The sequence below is a fragment of the Xyrauchen texanus genome, chromosome 1 (genome assembly GCF_025860055.1).
Source record: "Xyrauchen texanus isolate HMW12.3.18 chromosome 1, RBS_HiC_50CHRs, whole genome shotgun sequence".
In the NCBI taxonomy this organism is placed as follows: domain Eukaryota; kingdom Metazoa; phylum Chordata; class Actinopteri; order Cypriniformes; family Catostomidae; genus Xyrauchen; species Xyrauchen texanus.
Window position 1 is genome coordinate 12853029 of NC_068276.1, and position 19947 is coordinate 12872975.

Consider the following 19947-nt stretch of genomic DNA (forward strand, 5'->3'; position numbering starts at 1 on the left):
AAACAAGTGTGTGTGTGTGTGTGTGTGTGTGTGTGTGTGTGTGTGTGTGTGTATGTGTGAGCGTGTATTTATCACTTTGTGGGGACCAAATGTCCCCATAAGGATAGTAAAACCCGAAATGTTTGACCTTGTGGGGACATTTTGTCGGTCCCCATGAGGAAAACAGCTTAGAAATCATACTAAATTATGTTTTTTGAAAATGTAAAAATGCAGAAAGTTTTCTGTGAGGGTTAGGTTTAGGGGTAGGGTTAGGTTTAGGGGATAGAATATAAAGTTTGTACAGGATAAAAACCATTATGTCTATGGAAAGTCCCCATAAAACATGGAAACACAACATGTGTGTGTGTGTGTGTGTGTGTGTGTGTGTGTGTACGCGCGCGTGCGTGTGTGCGTGTGTGCATCTTTTGTATTTTATTTAAGTGATTTCTCTCTCATTTAACATCATTTCTATATTTCTATCTTTCTTTTTGGTTGTTTACTCGGTAATTGTATTAATCTTTAACAAACAAGCACTGCTATGCAAGTTTATGATTTATTTGTATGATTATTGTGTGTGGTGTCATTTATAAAAGCAGTGTGTATTGGACAGGTGTTGTGGCATGTTTGTATTGTTGGACTTTCAGCTGGTTCACCGACAGAATGACTCAACTGATTCACTGGGATGCATTCGTTTCACTGTAACAAATGAGTCATTGTTAGATCCATTCATTGACTCGAGTGAATCGTTTAAAGCGATTCACTGACTCAAGTGTGTCACGGTCACCAGTTGTTTATTTGCATCTCAATATCTTGTACGGACATTATTGTGTGTAGAGATCAGATGTACATAGCGGCTCCCAAAATAACATATTGAATATATTGATGTGTGATGTCTGATAGATTTTTATTTGATTATCAGATTAAGTTTGTAGGTCATTTATTTATTATTGTCGAGCCTTGAATGGCTTTCAGTGGGTTAGCTAGCAGCTAGCGCTAACAGAGAGCCGATTAACCCGTCAAACAGCACATCAGCACGGAATCATGTCGTGTACATGTGCTTCAGCGGCGAGAAAACTTATAAATTCAGCCCATAAAGGTAAGAATGGGATCATGGAAGATGAATATTAATGTATTTTTGTTATTCAGGCTTGTTAGTTTGACTAGCACTGCTGTTACTAGCTAACAATGTATATACAAAAAACATATTGAAATATAATAATAACAAAACTTCAGACTGCCTTTCATACTAATGGTAGTTTAAAGTGCTTTACAAACAAGTACAAGTGAAGTGATTGATAAGTGTGGTCCAGAAACATTGGGCAGTTTACATGTACAACAATTGAAACTTTGTGTGTATGTAACCTATGTATCAAGTTGTCACACGATTTATTTAGGGAGTGTTATTAACAGTCATTATTAGTTATTTGACTGTTGGTTTTTACTGTTGGCTATTTTCAAAAACCTTTCAAGGCATCATTAATTAACTTGGTCATTGTCTGTCTGTTTAACTCCTCAATTTGCACGCTATTTCTTTATTGTCATTTATGTTGACATGTTGCTAAGGTCCAGTGAAGATGCTTTAGGCCTCATCATTTCATAACTATTAATTGAAACCATCATAACTATCTCATATGACTAATAAAACAAAAACAAAAAAATCATCTTTCAAAACCTTTAATGTTTGTGTGACAGGAATATCAGGTTCCAGAATCCAGTTACTGTCACTAAGCCACCGGGGAACTCATGAGGTTCGTCTGGCACACAGGGTCCCTGTGAGATCATTTTCAGAGACGTCTGTGTATTATGCTTCAAAAGATGGAATGAAGGATGGAGATGGTGGGAAGGTAAGATGATATGGAACTTTTTTTATTCCTTTGTGATGTGCACTTAAGAGATAACACTGCCAAAGCAAGCAATTCACCCTTTACAGGACATGGAAATGAAATAGCCTTTTTATGATTTGTTTGACTATTAAGAAATCTGTTGGTGAAGGAAGTGGAAAAAGAGCCAGCTCCAGTAACTCAGGCAAAGGAGGAAGTCAAATGCGATGCCCTAAATGTGGAGATCCTTGCACACATGTAGAAACATTTGTTTGTGAGTACTTCTTTTTCATGGATGTGACCTGGAATTACGCAAGGTGATCACAGATTTGGTAGTCTTTACTAAGAGTTATGGTTGCATTTGGCCTTGTGCATGTTTATTAAGTAGGTCAGAGTGTTCGCTGGACTAACTGTTCAATGCTAAAAATAAATCTCACGCAACAAGTTGCTGCTTTTTCATCTGATTGATTTCCCTCCATTGGTTACCGATCCAATACAGAATCCAGTACAACGTGTTTCTATATGTATTTGAGGCTCTCCATGGTCTAGCACATCTCTGATTTAATAAGTTTGCATCAACCTTCAAGGTTTCTCCGCTCTGGTGATCAGCTGAGCTGTGTCTGTCAGTCCCTCGATTTCATCTTAAAACTCAAGGTGATAGAGCTTTTGTGGTGGCAGCCCCTAGACTTTGGAATTAGCTTCCGTTGGCCATGAAATCATCTCCGTCTCTAGTGTCTTTCCAGGGGGCCTTAAAAACATATTTATTTTCCCTAGCTTTTAATGAATTGCATTATAAATTGTACTAGGTCAATTTATCCTGTCTTTGTTGGTTTTAAATGCTTGTTGTATTTTTAAGCTGTATTTATGTGATTTTTATTTTTTGTAACTCCATGTACAGCACTTAGGTACCCAGTGCGGTTTTTGAAAGTGCTCTGTAAATAAAATTCAGTTGAGTTGAGTTGGTGGTGCTTCATACTGGTTTAAAGAAATAGTTCACCCAAAATCGACCTCTTGCCATTCCAGATGTGTATGACTTTCATTTTTCTGCTGAACACAAATTAAGATTTTTAGAAGAATCTCAGCTCTCTTGGACCATACAATGCAAGTGAATAGTGACCAGAATTTGAAGCTCCAAAAAGCACACAAATGCAGCATAAAAGTAATCCAAATGACTCCAGTGGTTTAATCCATGTCCTCTGAAGCAATCCAATCTGTTTTGGGTTAGAACAGACAGATTGGATTACTTTTATGCTGCAATCATGTGCTTTTTGGAGCTTCAAAGTCTTGGCCACCATTCATTTGCATTGAATGGACCTACAGAGCTGAGATATTCTTCAAAAAATCTTAATTTTGTGTTCTGCAGAAGGAAGAAAGTCATACACATCTAGGAGGACATGAAGGTGAGTATAAGATAATTTTTAATTTTGGGTGAACTATTCCTTTAAAGTGAGTAGAATTATTCATTTGGATGCATTTTATAGGCATTAGTAATGTATAACTACTTTGTGGTAATTGTTATGGTTTAATTTAATAATAGATCCTTTTCACAGACTGTGGTGATGTATTTCCTGCTTAATTTAACAGGATGAACATAGCATAAACCATAACTTTTTTTATACTCTTTTCAATTTTTTTCTTTTCAAAAGTTAATAATAAATATAATACTAAGTGGACTTTTGCTTTTGCTGTAAGAGTAAATGGAAATGCAACAATAATATTTGCTGTGGTCTTCCATTTATCTCTATAAAAGTTTACCTTTCTTTAGTTTACTTCCACATTCCAAACCCAGCAATGTGAAAAGGATCCATAAAAGTAACTGTTGGCACTGTGTAAGGTATTATTTGTCTTTGGCAGCATCAACTCGCTTTGTGAAATGTGAAAAATGCCACCACTTTTTTGTGGTACTTTCGGAAACTGACACTAAGAAGAGTTTGAGTAAAGATCCAGAGTCTGCAGCGGAAGCTGTTAAGTTTGCTTTCCAGCAGAAACCCCCACCACCACCTAAGAAGGTAAAAAACAACATCATAAAACAATGAGATTTTAAAGGAACAGTTCTCCCACAAATTAAAATTCTCTCATCATTAACTCACCCTCATGCCATCCCAGATGTGTATGACTTTCATCAGAAATGACTTCAGCAGAACACAAATGAAGATTTTTAGAAGAATATCTCAGCTCTTTAGGTCCATACAATACAAGTAAATGATGACCAGAACTTTGAAAATCCAAAAAGCACATAAAAATAATAACGACTCCAGTGGTTTAACTAATCTATCCAATCGATCCAATCGGTTTTGGGTGAGAACAGTCCAAAGTGTAACTCAATTTCACTGTACATCTTGCCATTGCAGTCTCTAGTCTCTATCATGATTTTAAGCTCGATTACACTTCCTAGTGCTTGACGCATGCGCAGAGCGCTAGATTGCGCTTGGAATTGTAATCAAGCTTGAAATCACGATTACCAAAGAGACTGCTGATGTCAAGATTTTCAGTGAAAAAAAAGTTACATTTTGGTCTGTTCTCACCCAAAACCAACTGGATCAATTCAGAAGCCATGGATTTAACCACTGGATTCATTTGGATTAATTTTATGCTTCCTTAATGTGCTTTTTGGAGCTTCAAAGTTCTGGCCACCATTCACTTGCATTGTATGGACCAACAGAGCTGAAATATTCTTCTAAAAATCTTCATTCCATGTTCAGCAGAATACACATCTGGGATGGCATGAGAGTGAGTAAATGATGAGATAATTAAAAATTTTGGATGAATTATTCCTTTAAAGTTCTATAATACCCCAAAGCAAGGTAATCTAGTTGGCAGACCCTAGTCATGGATAAAATGTTTTTGTTTTCTCTGCAGATCTACGCTTATCTCGATAAGTATGTTGTGGGTCAGGATCATGCTAAAAAGGTGCTTTCGGTAGCGGTGTACAACCATTATAAACGTATCTACAACAACATGCCGGCAGGCTCCAGGCAACAGCAGGTGGAGGTGGAGAAACAGGCCTCGCTCACTCCTCGAGGTTTGTACTGGAGAATAGAAGCCACTGACTGACTGTGTGTGCTTGGACAGGAACAGGCGACCTTCGCGGTCAGGTCTTATGCAATAGCATTAGGATTCCATTTCATTATCCTCAGAAAGTCAGTTTCTACTCTATCAATTGAAAACACAAAATAGACGAGTGATTTTATTGGTGCTGCTTGATTCTACAAAACTTGCAGCCATGATGCTAGGTGATGTGGGTGATCGCTAGAATGTTGCTATGTTGTTGCTAAAGTGTTCTGCGTTTTTAGTGGATTGCTGTTTGATTGCAAGAATGTTCTGGGTGGTATCTAGGTGGCTGACCCAAGAAAAAGAGCCAGTTAAAAAGTAATAAGTCTGATCACTTAGCAAAGTAACAGCACACCGCATGATTTGAGGTATCATTCACGGATGTACACTAGAGCATGTGAGTGGAGCGGTGATAATTCCACCTGAGCGGAGAGAGACTTTTTGAAGATTCTGCTCGCTCGGTGCCGCTTGCTCAACCCAGAATGCGCTTTGTGATATGCTGGTTCATGACCGTTTGATGCATATAAAATCCAGATTAACTTTATACTGCTTTAAAAATATGAAGGATATTATGGTATCTATTAATAATTATTATATAATTAACCAGTACTTTTGCATACAATTCATATACAACTTTAGGGAATATTAATCAAGCAACAATACTGAAAAAGAGAAAAAGATTCAATGCTCATTTCTGGATAAATGAATACGCCCTGTACAATTTAACACAAAATTAGGATGATATATTGCTCATTTTAATTTACAGGCCCAAAGTCCTGTTCTGTGGAGACAACTGAAGGACAATTATGAATTTCTCTTTTACCTGTAATATTTTTCCTGATACAGTCCATGTTTTCATTATTGCCATAATGAACACTTAAACAAAAACAATCATGGTTACAGTAAGGCACTTAAAATGGCATTGAATGGGGCCAGTCTATAAATGTTAAACTACACGCTGTTTCAAAAGTATAGCCACAAGACAAACATGATTTGTGTTAGCACGCAGTCAAAATCCTGTCGATTGAGCTTAACTTGTATTGAACCCGAAATATTCCTTTAATGTTGTCTAGTTTACGCATTATAGTTTTGCCAAGTTTGATGTAAAGGGTTAATCCACTGTGATCATTTTCCACTGTACCAGGAAGTAATGTGCCGTTCATTTATTTCTGCAGCTACTACTATAGTCTCTGTTCCTAAATAAACATTTTATTATGAGATATAATTGTAGGTTCTCCTGTCATTTAATGGGATTTGGCATTTGTACAATTAAAAAGCCTGTCTTTTTTTTTTTTGCAGCAAAGTTTACTGAATTGATAATGGCTTGTTTTTAGCACAAGATTTCTTGTACCGTTAGTGATTTCGTCATAATTGTCCTCCTTTTTTCTGTAGAGCTAGAGCTAAGACGACGGGAGGATGAATACAGGTTTACAAGTAAGTGTATGTCAATACCCTATAATTATCTGTTTTATTGTTTGTGTCATTTAGACCATTTTATTTAACAAAACTAATCTGTTCTGTGTTCTTTCAATTTGCTTTGATTTAAGTTGTACAAATGCCAAATATATAAATCACCATCTCATATTTCCATACTTTGCTTGGTCTTTGTTTTCTTTCTTTTTTTGTTCTTTTTTCATTTGCTGCATGCAAAAATGGATTTACCAGAATGAATGTTGTCACGGTTTTCCAGATAAGCAGAGAGGGGTAGTGTCCCAGTAACCTGATTTTGACTGCTGGTTCATGCGTCAGACAGGAAATCCCTTTGGATTCTATGAACAGAGCATCTGTGCACACTAAGCAGTTTGACCCTAAGCAGTTACCAGTGCATGGTACTTTATTTATTACTGAAGAAGAGAGTAAACATTAATGTAGTTGTTGGCTAAATTAAGTATTGAGTTTTGTTTATGACTTATGACTGTGTAGATACGTATTTTGTGCTTTATTTATTACCACAGAAAACTATTTCAACTTGTCCCTCAAGTCTGTAAAGAAGTCAGTGGGGCAATGTATTTGTGTTCATTTGGATATATGTTAAAATACACACCATTTTAAAAGTATTACCACAAGATTAACTATTAAACATGTTTAGAGAATAGTGTATAGCATCACTTACTGACTTTCACTGAGCAAAGTTATATCCATCCATTCTTTCCATTCCTGTCACAACCATGTAAAGCCAGTAAACAGTGTGCATTTGGCATGAGACACATACACTGATCAGCCACAAAATTAAAACCACCTGCCTAATATTGTGTAGGTCCACCTTGTTCTGCCAAAACAGCACCAACCCGCATCTCAGAATAGCATTCTGAGATGCTATTCTTCTCAGCATAATTGTACAGAGCTGTTATCCGAGTTACCATAGACTCTGTCATTCTCTGTTGAACTCTCTCATCAACAAGGCATTTCCCTCCGCAGAACTGCCACTTACTGGAAGTTTTGTTTTTGGCACTATTCTGTGTAAATTCTTGAGACTATTGTGTATGAATCCCAAGAGATCAGCAGTTACAGAAATACTCAAACCAGCCCATCTGGCACCAATCAGTGCAAGGATGGCAGAAAGGGACCCTGTACGGGAAAAATGTTTGTAGGGCATAACCAGAAGTTCATCCACCTAGAACAGTAGTTCCTCCGCTACAAGGCTGTCGATAAAGATTAACTTGATACTTTGTACTGAACCCAGAACATCAGTCTATTTATATAAAACAAATATTTGTTCAGATGACTAAACATGACTACATGTGGTGAATATATATATATATATATATATATATATATATATATATATATATATATATAGGCTATAAAAAGCTTAATTTGGTTAAAAGTTAATATAGATCATTGTAAAAGGGACAAGTCTCTGTCATTTCAAAATAAGAGTCACAGTGTGTTTCTGGCTTTTTTATAGTTAAAAGTCCTGTGTTATGCATGAAATCTTCTGGTTATTATTAGGATTTTGGTTGGACAGTAAACTGCATCTGGGATTTTATTCATTTTGGACTCTTAAAGGGATAGTTCACCCAAAACTTAAAATCTCTCATCGTTTTCTCTCCCTCATACCATCCCAGATGTATATGACTTTCTTTCTTACCCAGAACAAAAATAAGGATTTTTAGAATATTTCAGTTCCAATGGGTTTCAAAATTTTGAAGCTCCTAAAAGCACATAAAAGCAGCAAGGTAATCCATAAGACTCCAGCGTTTCAATCCATCTGTTTGTCACCCACACCTATTATATAGCTTCTGAAGACATGGATTTAACCACTGGAGTCTCGTGGATTACTTTTATGCAGCCTTCATATGATTTTTGGAGCTCCACCATTCACTTGCATTGTGAGGACCTACAGAGCTGAGATATTCTTCAGAAAATCTTTGTGTTCAGCAGAAAAAAAAGTCATACACATATGGGATGGCATGAGGTTGAGGAAATGATGGGAGAATTTTCATTTTTGGGTGAACTATCCCTTTAAGGCCCAAGTATACTTTGTTTTTCTGCATTCTGGATCCGTATTTTTTTTAACATTCTAAATCAAATTTAAATTTTAAAATCAATTTTAAAAACTATCAGCCCTTTCCACCACCTTAAGTTATCTTTATTGTCAAAATCCACTGTAATATTTATGTTATTTCTCTTTATTCCAGAGCTGCTGCAGATTGCTGGGATCAGTCCACATGGAAACGCTCTGGGTGCCTCCATGCAGCAGCAGTTGAACCAGCAGGCTCCTCCAGAGAAGAGAGGAGGGGAAGTCCTGGACTCCACATACACCGATATCAAACTAGAAAAGAGCAACATTGTGCTGCTGGGCCCCACTGGTTCTGGTGAGACTAAAACTTTATGCTGTGTTCTTTTCATGCCGTGTATCAGGCAGTACTTGGGTGCATGATTTGAAAATTGGTGGTTTCACATATATATATATATATATATATATATTAGTACGTTTTAAGTGAACCAGAACCAGTTCAGTTCAAGTGAACCAGAAAGGGAACCAGCCGATAATGACCTCAGTGCTTTTGGTGTTCAACTGTTAGTCTAACTAACCTAGCTGCAAGTGGACTTAAAAGAAGACCCAGTTTATTTTTGGTCATCTTCACATTAATGTGGTCTCAGACCCCTTCTTGTTCACACCACAACTCTTTAAGAACTCCGACCCCATTGCAGCTAGGTCTGTCACGATTATGAAATTTGGCTAACCATAATTATTTTTTATTTAAGATTTATTATCAGCAATCGGCATACATATTGTCAATTTGCATATGCTTAATGGAGTGAGCAAGCGTCTCCTCCTGCGTGTCATTTACATTGTGTGTATGAGCCAAGAACATTTGCTATGGCGCAAATAAAATTAAAGTGAAACTATAAAAAAATATTCGCCTTGTGTTTTCGTGGGAGTTTGTCGTGAACCTCCGTAGACGGTACGCCCATCAGAGCCCTTTAAAGTGGTTCTTCTTAACATGCTGCTCTGCTCTGAATGCAGCCGGTCTGTTCCTTTTAGCTGCTCAAATAATACAAGAACGGAACATGAGACACAAAAACACATCATGGTAATCATGGTATATCTATATTCGCTTAAAATTCCCATATGTGGACAGTAAATTGTGACTGGAATATGAAGCATGTAATGCAGCTATGTATGGCAAGTAGGGCTGCAACTAATGATTTTGATCATCGATTATTCTAACGATTATTAGAATGATTATTCGACTATTCAACGATTATTGCAACGATTAATCATTAGCTCTAAACTGATTATTCAGCTTGTGCCCTGACTTAAAAGGTTGTATTAAACATGCTTACTAACAATAAAGAGGACAAAATCATCTTTTAAAAATACCTCTAAATGACATTCACTGAATTAAAGGGAAAAAATACATTTTTATTAAGTTTACTTCTGTAAAGAAATTCACTGCAAAAAAAAAAAACTATTGTTATCAAGTGTTTTGTCTTGTTTTCCCATTTAAAATGGTCTAAAAATTCTTAAAACAAGATAAATTTACTTGAGAAGCAACATAAGATAATTAGACTTTCTTTAAGAGAATGTATCTTAAATATTTTTCACTTGGTTATACTTCTGCGAGTGCAGTAATGACAAAACATACTTGTATTCAAGATCTATTCTCTAAAAGCAAGTCTGAATATCTCATATGCTGCTTCTCAGGTTAATGCATCTTTTTTTTTAAAGGATTTTTAAATATTAAAAAATATTTGCATTTTTAATATTATATTCAACATTCTCAGATAACAATTTGTTCTTCTGCAGTATAGCTGCTAAAAAAATGTACATTGTTTTAAATGAGTTTTAGATATTTATATTGGAAAACAAGCCAAAACAAATTAAAAACATATTTTATTGCACTGTATAATGGGGTGAAGACATCCCTATCTCTCCTTCCTGTTCACTTCAATCCATCTTTAACTCTCAAAAAAAATAAAAAATCTCTCTTGTATTAATAAAGCTGCATATTGCCAATTTTCTTAACGATAATAAATGCACGGTGACCTATATCTTCATTCAATAAATCACGAGCAATCCCGTTATAATCTAGCTGTATTAAGTGTGTGCGCTCGAGAGACAATCGTCCCCGCAACAGAGTGTGTATCAGTCGGGTGCAGTTTCATTCTCTCCCCCTTAGATCGGGACATTCGTGCAACTCATAGAGGTGCTGACCGCACAGAGAAATGCCAGTTTCGGAGTTTCTAGTAAATTACATGATCTGCTTCCGTTTTATTTGAACTTTAATAAAGCTTCAACACATTCAATATAACTGCATTTAAGATGTAACACCGGGGTGTTTCCTTTAAAGAGCTCCGGCTCCACTTATTCCACAACGAGAGTGCTTCTGTATTTACTTATTTGGTATTTTTGTATAATTCCCTTGTACTTTGCAATCTACATCACCTGAAGCTGTTTGGAAAGTTTAGAGTGCATCTGGACTGTGATCTGTGTAATTCTTCCTCTCCTCAGTCAGACGTGAGCTGAAGTGCTGCTCTCACGAGTCATCATTACTATTATACAATTTTGTTGACTATTTTTTGTTGTCGATAACATCGACTAACCGTTTCAGCTCTAATGGCAAGCCACGAGGTACTTGCGTCATAAATTGCAAAATGGACTGGTACCTCTTCACTTTCACATCGCGCAAATCAATCGAACCACACAAGGACCCACAAACGAACCGGTGGTCTGAGTACGGTTCACTTTTGGGTCCTTTATGGGGGTACAAGACCATTTGGGTTGTTCACATATACACGTTATACCGCCCTGAGAGCGCTTGAAGCGCTCAAACGAACTAGGTGTGAAAACGCCCTCATTAGAAGGTTTAATGTTTTGTAGACAAGTCATCTCATTTACTGTAGATGTGGGATCCCACTGGTGTTCCTTTACATCTTGTTGGTGTATTGCTTGCATCACTATGAATTAAATGTTCCCCCTAGCCCAAAAGATAACTGTGATTTATTGTCCCCCACGAATGGCCAGTCCCTCCCTTGACTATATCTACACTAGGAAGAAAGTTAACTTGAGTATGTTGTGTTATAGGAAAGACACTTCTGGCTCAAACGCTGGCCAAATGCCTGGATGTTCCCTTTGCTATCTGTGATTGCACTACCCTCACCCAAGCTGGCTATGTGGGAGAGGACATAGAGTCTGTCATCGCAAAGTTACTACAGGATGCTAACTATGTGATTGAGAAAGCCCAGCAAGGTAACGGCTATGGTAGATTTCCCATGCCACATGCATGAAATATCCAAGACTAGTTTGTCCACAATTTACTTTATTGTAAGCTGGATGGATTTGTATGTTGAAAATTAGGGGGTTTATTTCAGGCATCGTGTTCTTGGATGAAGTGGACAAGATTGGCAGTGTTCCTGGGATCCATCAGTTAAGGGATGTGGGAGGAGAAGGAGTGCAACAGGTCGGTCATTCAGAATGAACAAAATGATCTTTTTGAGATGACAGCTCTCAGATATATCACTGTTTTTCAGATGACCTTTGTCCTGAATCATTTAACACAACACTCCTTAAATGGCTGTTATTCTCACAATCATCTGAATGTGTCAGTTACTGAAAATCTGTAATCGCTGATAACAACTTATTATGTACTGTAGCTTTGTTCACATGGCACAATTCTAGTTTGCTTTTCAAATGTAATTTTAAGGACTGAGTCTGCATTTTGCAAGTGCTTACATTTGGTACATTTTTCTTGGCTGTTTGGTCAATATCAGTTCTACATCTTGTTGCCACAGTAATGACATAGGTGCCAGCACAATACCATGACATAGTTGGAAAACTAGAAATTTCTCCTTTGCACACGTCCATCATAGCATCTTGCTGTGGTGCTTAGTAGCTTGTGATTTAGCATGTGAGACAGTATAATACACTTATGAGGCATTACTGTATTATACACCCATATCTAGACAATGCGCATTGTGTATGACATTGAATATACATCAAAAGATGAAGAAAGTCTAATCTTACAGTTAAGACAAAAATCCATCCTGGAACAACATTTAGAATTCATGCATTTTTTTTTCCAGACTAGTTAAAATAATTGTTTCATATACATATATATATGCTTTACAATAGGTTATTCTGTACATAGCTTTTATGTATTTACATGCAAAGTTTAAAAAATGTGCATACTGTTGAGATCAAACTTTTTGTTTAAACTTTGATAGGGTTTGCTTAAACTCCTGGAGGGCACTATTGTCAATGTTCCTGAAAAGAACACAAGGAAGCTGAGAGGTGAAACTGTGCAAGTCGACACCACCAATATCCTGTTTGTAGCATCAGGAGCGTTTAATGGACTAGACCGTATCATCAGCAGGAGAAAGAATGAGAAGGTAACTTTCTCCTTCATTCCTTAAGATTTATGTATAGTTTGGAATAGCAGCTGCCCAGACAGAATACATGAGTGAGTGAGCTGCTAGGACATGAGGATAGACATTTTTAAAGCTTAAATATGTATTTACATATTTAAAGGGATAGTTCACCCAAAAATGAAAATTCTCACATAATTTACTTACCCTCATGCCATCCCAGATGTGTATGACTTTCTTTCTTCTGAACACTAACAAAGATTTTTAGAAGAATATTTCAGCTCTGTAGGTCCATACAATGCAAGTGAATGGTGGCCAAAAAGTATATGAAGGCAGCATAAAAGTAATCTATATGACTTCAGTGGTTTAATCAATGTCTTCTGAAGCGATCCAATTGGTTTTAGGTGAGAATCATCCAAAATGTAACCTTTTTTACTTTACATCTTGCCAAGGATTAAGCAGTCTCTAGGCATGATCATGATTTCAAGCTCGATTTACACTTACTAGTGTTTGATGCATGCGCAGAGCGCTAGATGGTGGTAGGAAGTATAATTGAGTGTTTTAATCCTGAATGGATCCGCTGGAGTCATGTGGATTACGATGCATTTATGTGCATTTTGGAGCTTCAAAGTTCTGATCACCATTCACTTGCATTGTATGGACCTACAGAGCTGAAATATTCTTCTAAAAATCTTTGTTCATGTTCTGCAGAAGTAAGAAAGTCAAACACATCTGGGATACCCTGAGTATGAGTAAATGATGAGAGAGTTAAAATTTTAGGGTGAGCTGTCCCTTTAACATTTATTAGTTTTAAGGTCCAAATTACATTATGACCACAGGCCTTTAAATCGATATTTGAAAGGTGACTTTAATATTTCTTGTTTAGTACCTTGGGTTTGGAACACCGTCTAACATGGGGAAAGGTCGAAGGGCGGCAGCAGCGGCCGATCTGGCCAACATGACGGACGGAGAGATGGACGCGGTGGTCGAGATTGAGGAGAAGGACCGACTCCTGAAACACGTAGAGGCCAGAGACCTCATTGAGTTCGGCATGATTCCAGAGTTTGTGGGGAGACTTCCTGTCGTGGTTCCACTGCACAGCCTGGACGAAGTGACACTGGTGCGAATCCTCACGGAGCCACGAAATGCTGTTGTGCCTCAGTACCAGACTCTCTTTAGCATGGACAAGGTTGGTAGTAAATGTACAAACACAGATTTACCTTGCTCCTATTGGCTTCTATTGCTCTTAAATTAAGCTAATTGTAATATAAACCCAAAAACACCTTCATTGTTTTTATTTACTAATATGAGCAAATGTTTTCGTGCTTCTAATTCAGAGAAGATAAAAGTAAATGTGCCGCAAATAAGAACTAAAGTGTTCCTGGATGTGCTTTGTGTCTTTCATGCATCAGTGTGATCTCAACGTGACGCCTGATGCCCTGAGAGCCATAGCCAGGTTGGCTCTGGAACGTAAAACTGGTGCCCGTGGGCTTAGATCTATAATGGTAAGGGAAAGCTTTTTGGACTGTTTCAATGTTTTTTACATTTTTAGTTGTTCACAAGCATGTTTGGATAAGGACATGTCCTCCTGTAATATAATATGCTGCCACTATTTCTCAGGAAAAACTGCTGCTAGACCCAATGTTTGAGGTGCCCCATTCAGATATTGTGGCCGTGGAGGTGAACCAGGAAGTGGTTAAGGGACAAGCAACACCTCAATACATAAGGTGAGAGCACATTTTGGCCCATTCCTCCAGACAGAACTGGTGTAACTGAGTCAGGTGTGTAGGCCTCCTTGCTTCCACATGCTTTTTCAGTTCTGCCCACAAATTTTCTATCGGATTGAGACCAGCTGTTTTTGATGGCCACTCCAATACCTTGACATTGTTGTCCTTTAGCCACTTTGCCACAACTCTGGAGGTATGCTTCGGGTCATTGTCCATTAGGAAGACTCATTTGCGACCAAGCTTTAACTTCCTGGCTGATGTCTTAAGATGTTGCTTCAATATATCCACATCATTTAAATGTCCTTCCTGGAGTGCACCAGTCTCTACTGCAGCAAAGCACCCCACAACATGATACGGTCACCCCCATGCTTCACAGTTGGAATGGTGTTCTTTGGCTTGCAAGCCACACCCTTTTTCCTCCAAACATAACGATGGTCATTATGGCCATTTTGTTTCATCAGACCAGAGGACATTACTCCAAAAAAGCTTTTTGTCCCCATGTGCACTTGTAAACTGTAGTCTGGCTTTTTTATGGCGGTTTTGGAGCAATGGCTTCTTCCTAGCTGAGCAGCCTTTCAGGTTATGTTGATATAGGGCTTGTTTTACTGTGGATATAGATACTTGTCTACCTGTTACCTCCAGCATCTTCATAAGGTCCTTTGCTGTTGTTCTGGGATTGATTTGCAGAATGCATCTCCTTCCTGTGCGGTATGATGGCTGTGTGGTCCCATGGTGTGTATACTTGAATACTATTGTTTTTACAGTTGAACGTGGTACCTTCAGGCATTTGGAAATTGCTCCCTAGGATGAACCAGACTTGTGGAGGTCCACAATGTTTTTTCTGAGGTCTTGGCTGATTACTTTTGATTTTCCCATGATGTTAAGCAAAGAGGCACTGAGTTTGACGGTAGTCCTTAAAATACATCCACAGGTACACCTATCAGAATCTAATTGTCAAAAAGGCTTGACATTATTTTGTGGAATTTTCCAAGTTGCTTAAAGGCACAGTTAACTTGGTGTATGTAAATTCTGACCCACTGGATCTAAGAATAGCATTCTAAGATGATATTCTTCTCACCACAATTGTACAGAGCTGTTATCTGAGTTACCATAGACTTTGTCAGTTCGAACCAGTTATATGAATTTCTTTGTTACAAAAGCTGTCTAATGACTGTGATCCCAACTGACAGAAAAATTCCGCTCATACTGATTAGTCAGTTCAACCACCACGATTTTTGCCGTATTCTTTAGATATCACTCAATTTGAATAATGTAAATTTGTTTGTATGGATCTATTCTTATGCATTAAAGGCATTTTTCTGTATTTATTTGCAATGAAAGCTGTCTAATGACTGTGATCTAGACTGGTAGAAATTTGCTCCTACTGGTTAGTTCAATCAGCCGATGTTGCATTTAATAACCGCGATCTTTGCAATATTGCATCCATTTTCACTCTCCAAGAATAAAATTCATTCGTTAATGACCGTGATCTCAGCTTGCCAAAATGTCTGTTAGTTCTGAGAGCCTAATTTCCCGCAAATGATGGTTCTTAGCTCATAAGAGTGTTCTCTAGAATTTAATTTCTAATAAATCAAGTGGCCACTTTGTGGTCATACACACAAATCCATGTGTTTAATTAATTTAGGACTAATTATTTGATCATTAATTTTTCTTTTTTTCTTACATTTTAAATTGTATAATTATGTATTGTTATACATTAGTTCATACAAATTGGCCCACAGGCATATTTATACAAGTAGACCTAAAAAATTATGTTTATTTAAATATAAATAAAAAAATTAAAACTAAATTATCACAAAGCAAGTTTTAGAATCTTAAAAATAAACTAATTAACTGTATTAAATTAAATGAAGTGTGAGTTCACAATTGTCCTGCAGGTGTCAGCATAAGTCTATGTCCTTATGGTGCTCTTAAGCACTCTGATAACTGCTACTACTTACTGTAAGTTCCGATGCATTAGGGAAATGGATCATAATTTTAGGATTCGTATGATCTTTTCTACGTTCTACTTGGGCTTTTAATGCTTTTGGGAAAGGAGGTCCTGGTTAGTCAATGCAGCCAGCCGCTGTTGCATTAAACATCCCTGATGTTTGCAATCTCATTCCATTATCAGTCCCAATTTGAATGATTTTAATGTATGCTTCTGGATCTATTCTTATACATTAAAGACTTTACTGTTTTTATTTGCTTTTAATGCTGCCTAATCACCACTATGGTTAATGTAAATGCTAATGTAATGTTTTATGTTTGCGTATTAATGATAACAACATTAATAATAAAGATAATAATCATAAAATTATTATTATTAAATACTTTTTCTAGTCTTTCATGTGTCTTGTATGTTATGAAATATAACATGGTTATTGCTAAATTATTTAATCATTATGATTTTAATATGAATAAATAGGGCTAATTTGAGGCTCCTACTAATTACATTAACATTTTAAATGTATTTATTTAACATGCCTTTATTCAAAGACACTTACAAAATGAGGAAAGAGACAACATAAGCGATTCATCTTAAGGAGACAGTAACAAAGTTATGCAATACAAAGATTCAGTTGTATTAGAAAAGAAGTCAAGACAGAGATTAGATGCAAACTATTTTTATTTAAGAATATCAGGTTAAGCGCTTTGATCTAGCTTCTCATGACAAATCTCTGGATTTATGGATTCTTAAAACTATTGCATTATGAATCGTTATTTATTGCTTTTATTGTTAGAATTACAGACTTTTAAAAATGCGTTTATTAATTAAATGCATTTTTATATGATGAATGTGTTGTTGTATCTATATGAATTATTTATTTTACATATTAATTTAAACGTAAATTGCTGTGAAACTTAAACTAAACCAAAAAAATACAAGTGTTATGAATCCATGCTTGGAACGCCTAAAAGGTTCTACATGAGTCATTCTACTGAACAGGATTCAGAATTCAAAATTATTGGACATGAATATGTTATCCATTTAAATCCCAGGCATTGATTGAAATAATAAAATATATACAAAACTATAATTTATAGGGTACTATCTGTTTTCCAATCTCTAAATGAACTTATGAAAAAAATATAATATAAAAAAACTAATTGTTTTTTTTATATATATATTTTGATTTCTTTTAAAGAGAAAGGAAAATATTTACGTTCTATTAAGGGTTACATTTTTAAATAATTCAATTTTAAAAGGCTCTCCCACATTTTCATGTCTACTGAAATACTGAAAGTTTTAATAGTGATTTTAGCCTGCATTTTTGAACGGGAACAGGAAGTGAGACTATAATGGCCATATGCATTTGTTCCAATCACTTCAAAAGTAAATGTGCCCCAACGTCAGTTCATGTCAGTTTATGGTCAATACTGAACACATATTCTCTGCCATTAAATGCACATTTTTGGGTTTTAATCTGAAATATGATGTTTTCTGAAGGTACAATTGTTCAAAGTTTATGATTATTTCTCAATAATTACAAGGTTAAATTAGCTAAACATAAATGTCAACATATAAACAGTCTGAAACTTATGATAACATGGTAACATGATTATTTTAGTAGTGATAAAATGTAATGTTAAACCAATAATTTTAAAGAAATAATCAAGGCTGTGAACAGATGCGCAAACACCAATAATAATATTTTACATAAAAACCCCAAAACGTTTCTTTAATTGCAGTGACTCTTCATTAGGGACAATTCTTGAAGTTTCACACTGATTTTCAGACTTTGGAGTATTTACTTCATTGTGGTATCTAATTACTCAACATATGGCCATGATGGATAGGTATGCAGTCTCTCTTCCTGCTTTTATTTTTCTTTGACTTTTATTAGTTAACAAAGAGCCCAGAATGTCAGTCAGCTAAGATTTAATATTAATATTATTGTTTTTTTAAGTTATTATTTTAAAATATTCCTCATCTGTATGGAAAACAAGCTGTACAATCAAGCATCATAAAACATTTGCATTTGTAATATTTTCAACATAAAATATTGTATGAGTTAATAGAAGTCCAACAAATTAAAGGAATATGCTATAACCTTGTGAACACAATATTATGGTCACTCAAAGTTATTAGACTTTAAAGAGATTGAATTTGAGTTTCAAATATTTAAAAAATGATTGCGCATTCCATTAAGAATTCAAATTGTACTTCATACTGTAAGGAAGTTCATGTAAAGATCATGAAGTAAATAAGCCAGTGTTATTTTATTAAATGAAGATTATTTGTACCTGTTCATCATCAAAAACACAGATCCTTATGTTCCATTTGGGTTTGGTGCAAAATTGTGATATTTATGTAGAAACATTCTGTGATGTAACCGCACCAGATGTGAGGTAATGGTGCTTCAATAAATAATTAAATAAAAGCAGTAATTTTATCCCAACATATAAATGATAACTTTTGCTTGTATTGGCAATATGCAGCTTTATTAATAATAGAGATTGAGTGAACAGGAAGGAGAGATAGGGATGTCTTCACCCCATTATACATTGCAACAAAATATGTTTTTAATTTGTTTTGGCTTGTTTCCAATATAAATATCTATACCTCCTTTAAAACAACGTGTACATTTTTTAGCAGCTATACTGCAGAAGAAAATCTTTTTTGAGAATGCTGAATATAATATTAAAACATGTCACGCAGCCCGTTAGAAGTTTAACCCTTAAATGACAGTGTAGAGTCTTTCAAACAGTATTCAGTCGGTTTTAATTATTAATAAAATAATGTGTTGCATATAGCGAAGCCAAAATACAACATCCATACTTTGTGCGCAGAGTCGCACAAGGTTAAAGTTGAATTAATCAGTCCTATTTATTAGTTCATTCAGTAACTTAATTGCTAGTTGATAGTTTCTCATGTGCATGATGATAATCTATAAATACACTTGCACCTCTTAGTTGTATTCTCTCTGGCTAACCAGCACACACCACTTTGCTTTTAAAGTGAATGTACTGACTAACTTGTTTAATGTCATTTTCAATCAATTTCCTTGACTGTTTTCCTTTTCCCTTCATTCAGAGCTGTGGCTAAAGATCCCTCTGAAGAGGAGTATGACTCTGGAATCGAAGAGGAAAACTGGACAAGACAGGTGGATGCAGCCAAGAACTAAAAACAACAAACGCCATGTAAAGTCATGTTGTTACTTCAGCAAAATAAGTAACCGATTATTTGCCATCTTAGTTCTCCTAAGGGTCCATTTCTGACTGTATGTATGATTTGTTAGTTACTTTGGGAACCTTTTATTCCTTAAAAACAAACCCAAACATCTTGACCCTTAAATTACAGAATTATGGCTTAAATGTTTGAAATCAGCCAAATGCCTCCTATAGAGATGGTTAATCTTCATGAAATGTCAAAGCATTTTATTTTATTTTTATTAACTTTATAATATGATTTTTATTAACTGTTTGGTTGCCCTAGAAATCAAACAGAGATAGAAAGTGAGGGGGCTCATAATATAATCAGTGTATGTTTGATTTCAGATTCCTTTTAACACTTTGCCCTGCTTGGAATAAAATTGCACATTTGTATCACA

At 35.9% G+C, this 19947-nt stretch overlaps 1 protein-coding gene across 2 annotated transcripts; it reads left to right on the forward strand.

Moving 5' to 3' along the window:
- The first annotated feature begins 745 nt into the window (after positions 1-745).
- LOC127651531 (ATP-dependent Clp protease ATP-binding subunit clpX-like, mitochondrial) lies at positions 746-19947 on the forward strand. Of its 2 annotated transcripts, XM_052137412.1 has the most exons (14): positions 746-1075; positions 1672-1823; positions 1956-2073; positions 3654-3808; positions 4659-4821; positions 6243-6284; positions 8492-8668; positions 11386-11550; positions 11673-11761; positions 12525-12689; positions 13552-13854; positions 14078-14170; positions 14286-14392; positions 19431-19947. In XM_052137412.1, exons 1-14 carry the CDS (start codon positions 1021-1023, stop codon positions 19519-19521), a joined length of 1875 nt encoding a protein of 624 aa, XP_051993372.1. In that variant the 5' UTR covers positions 746-1020; the 3' UTR covers positions 19522-19947. The 2 variants fall into 2 exon arrangements, with proteins under 2 accessions (XP_051993372.1, XP_051993381.1); XM_052137421.1 differs by lacking the exon at positions 6243-6284.

What these genes read in the sequence shown, in the direction of transcription:
- LOC127651531 (XM_052137412.1), top strand. Translation starts at nt 1,021, where the DNA reads ATGTCGTGTACATGTGCTTCAGCGGCGAGAAAACTTATAAATTCAGCC. An exon ending in TATAAATTCAGCCCATAAAG is followed by an intron (nt 1,076 to 1,671) that starts GTAAGAATGGGA and finishes TTTGTGTGACAG; the next exon opens with GAATATCAGGTTCCAGAATC. An exon ending in GCAGGAGAAAGAATGAGAAG is followed by an intron (nt 12,690 to 13,551) that starts GTAACTTTCTCC and finishes TTTCTTGTTTAG; the next exon opens with TACCTTGGGTTTGGAACACC.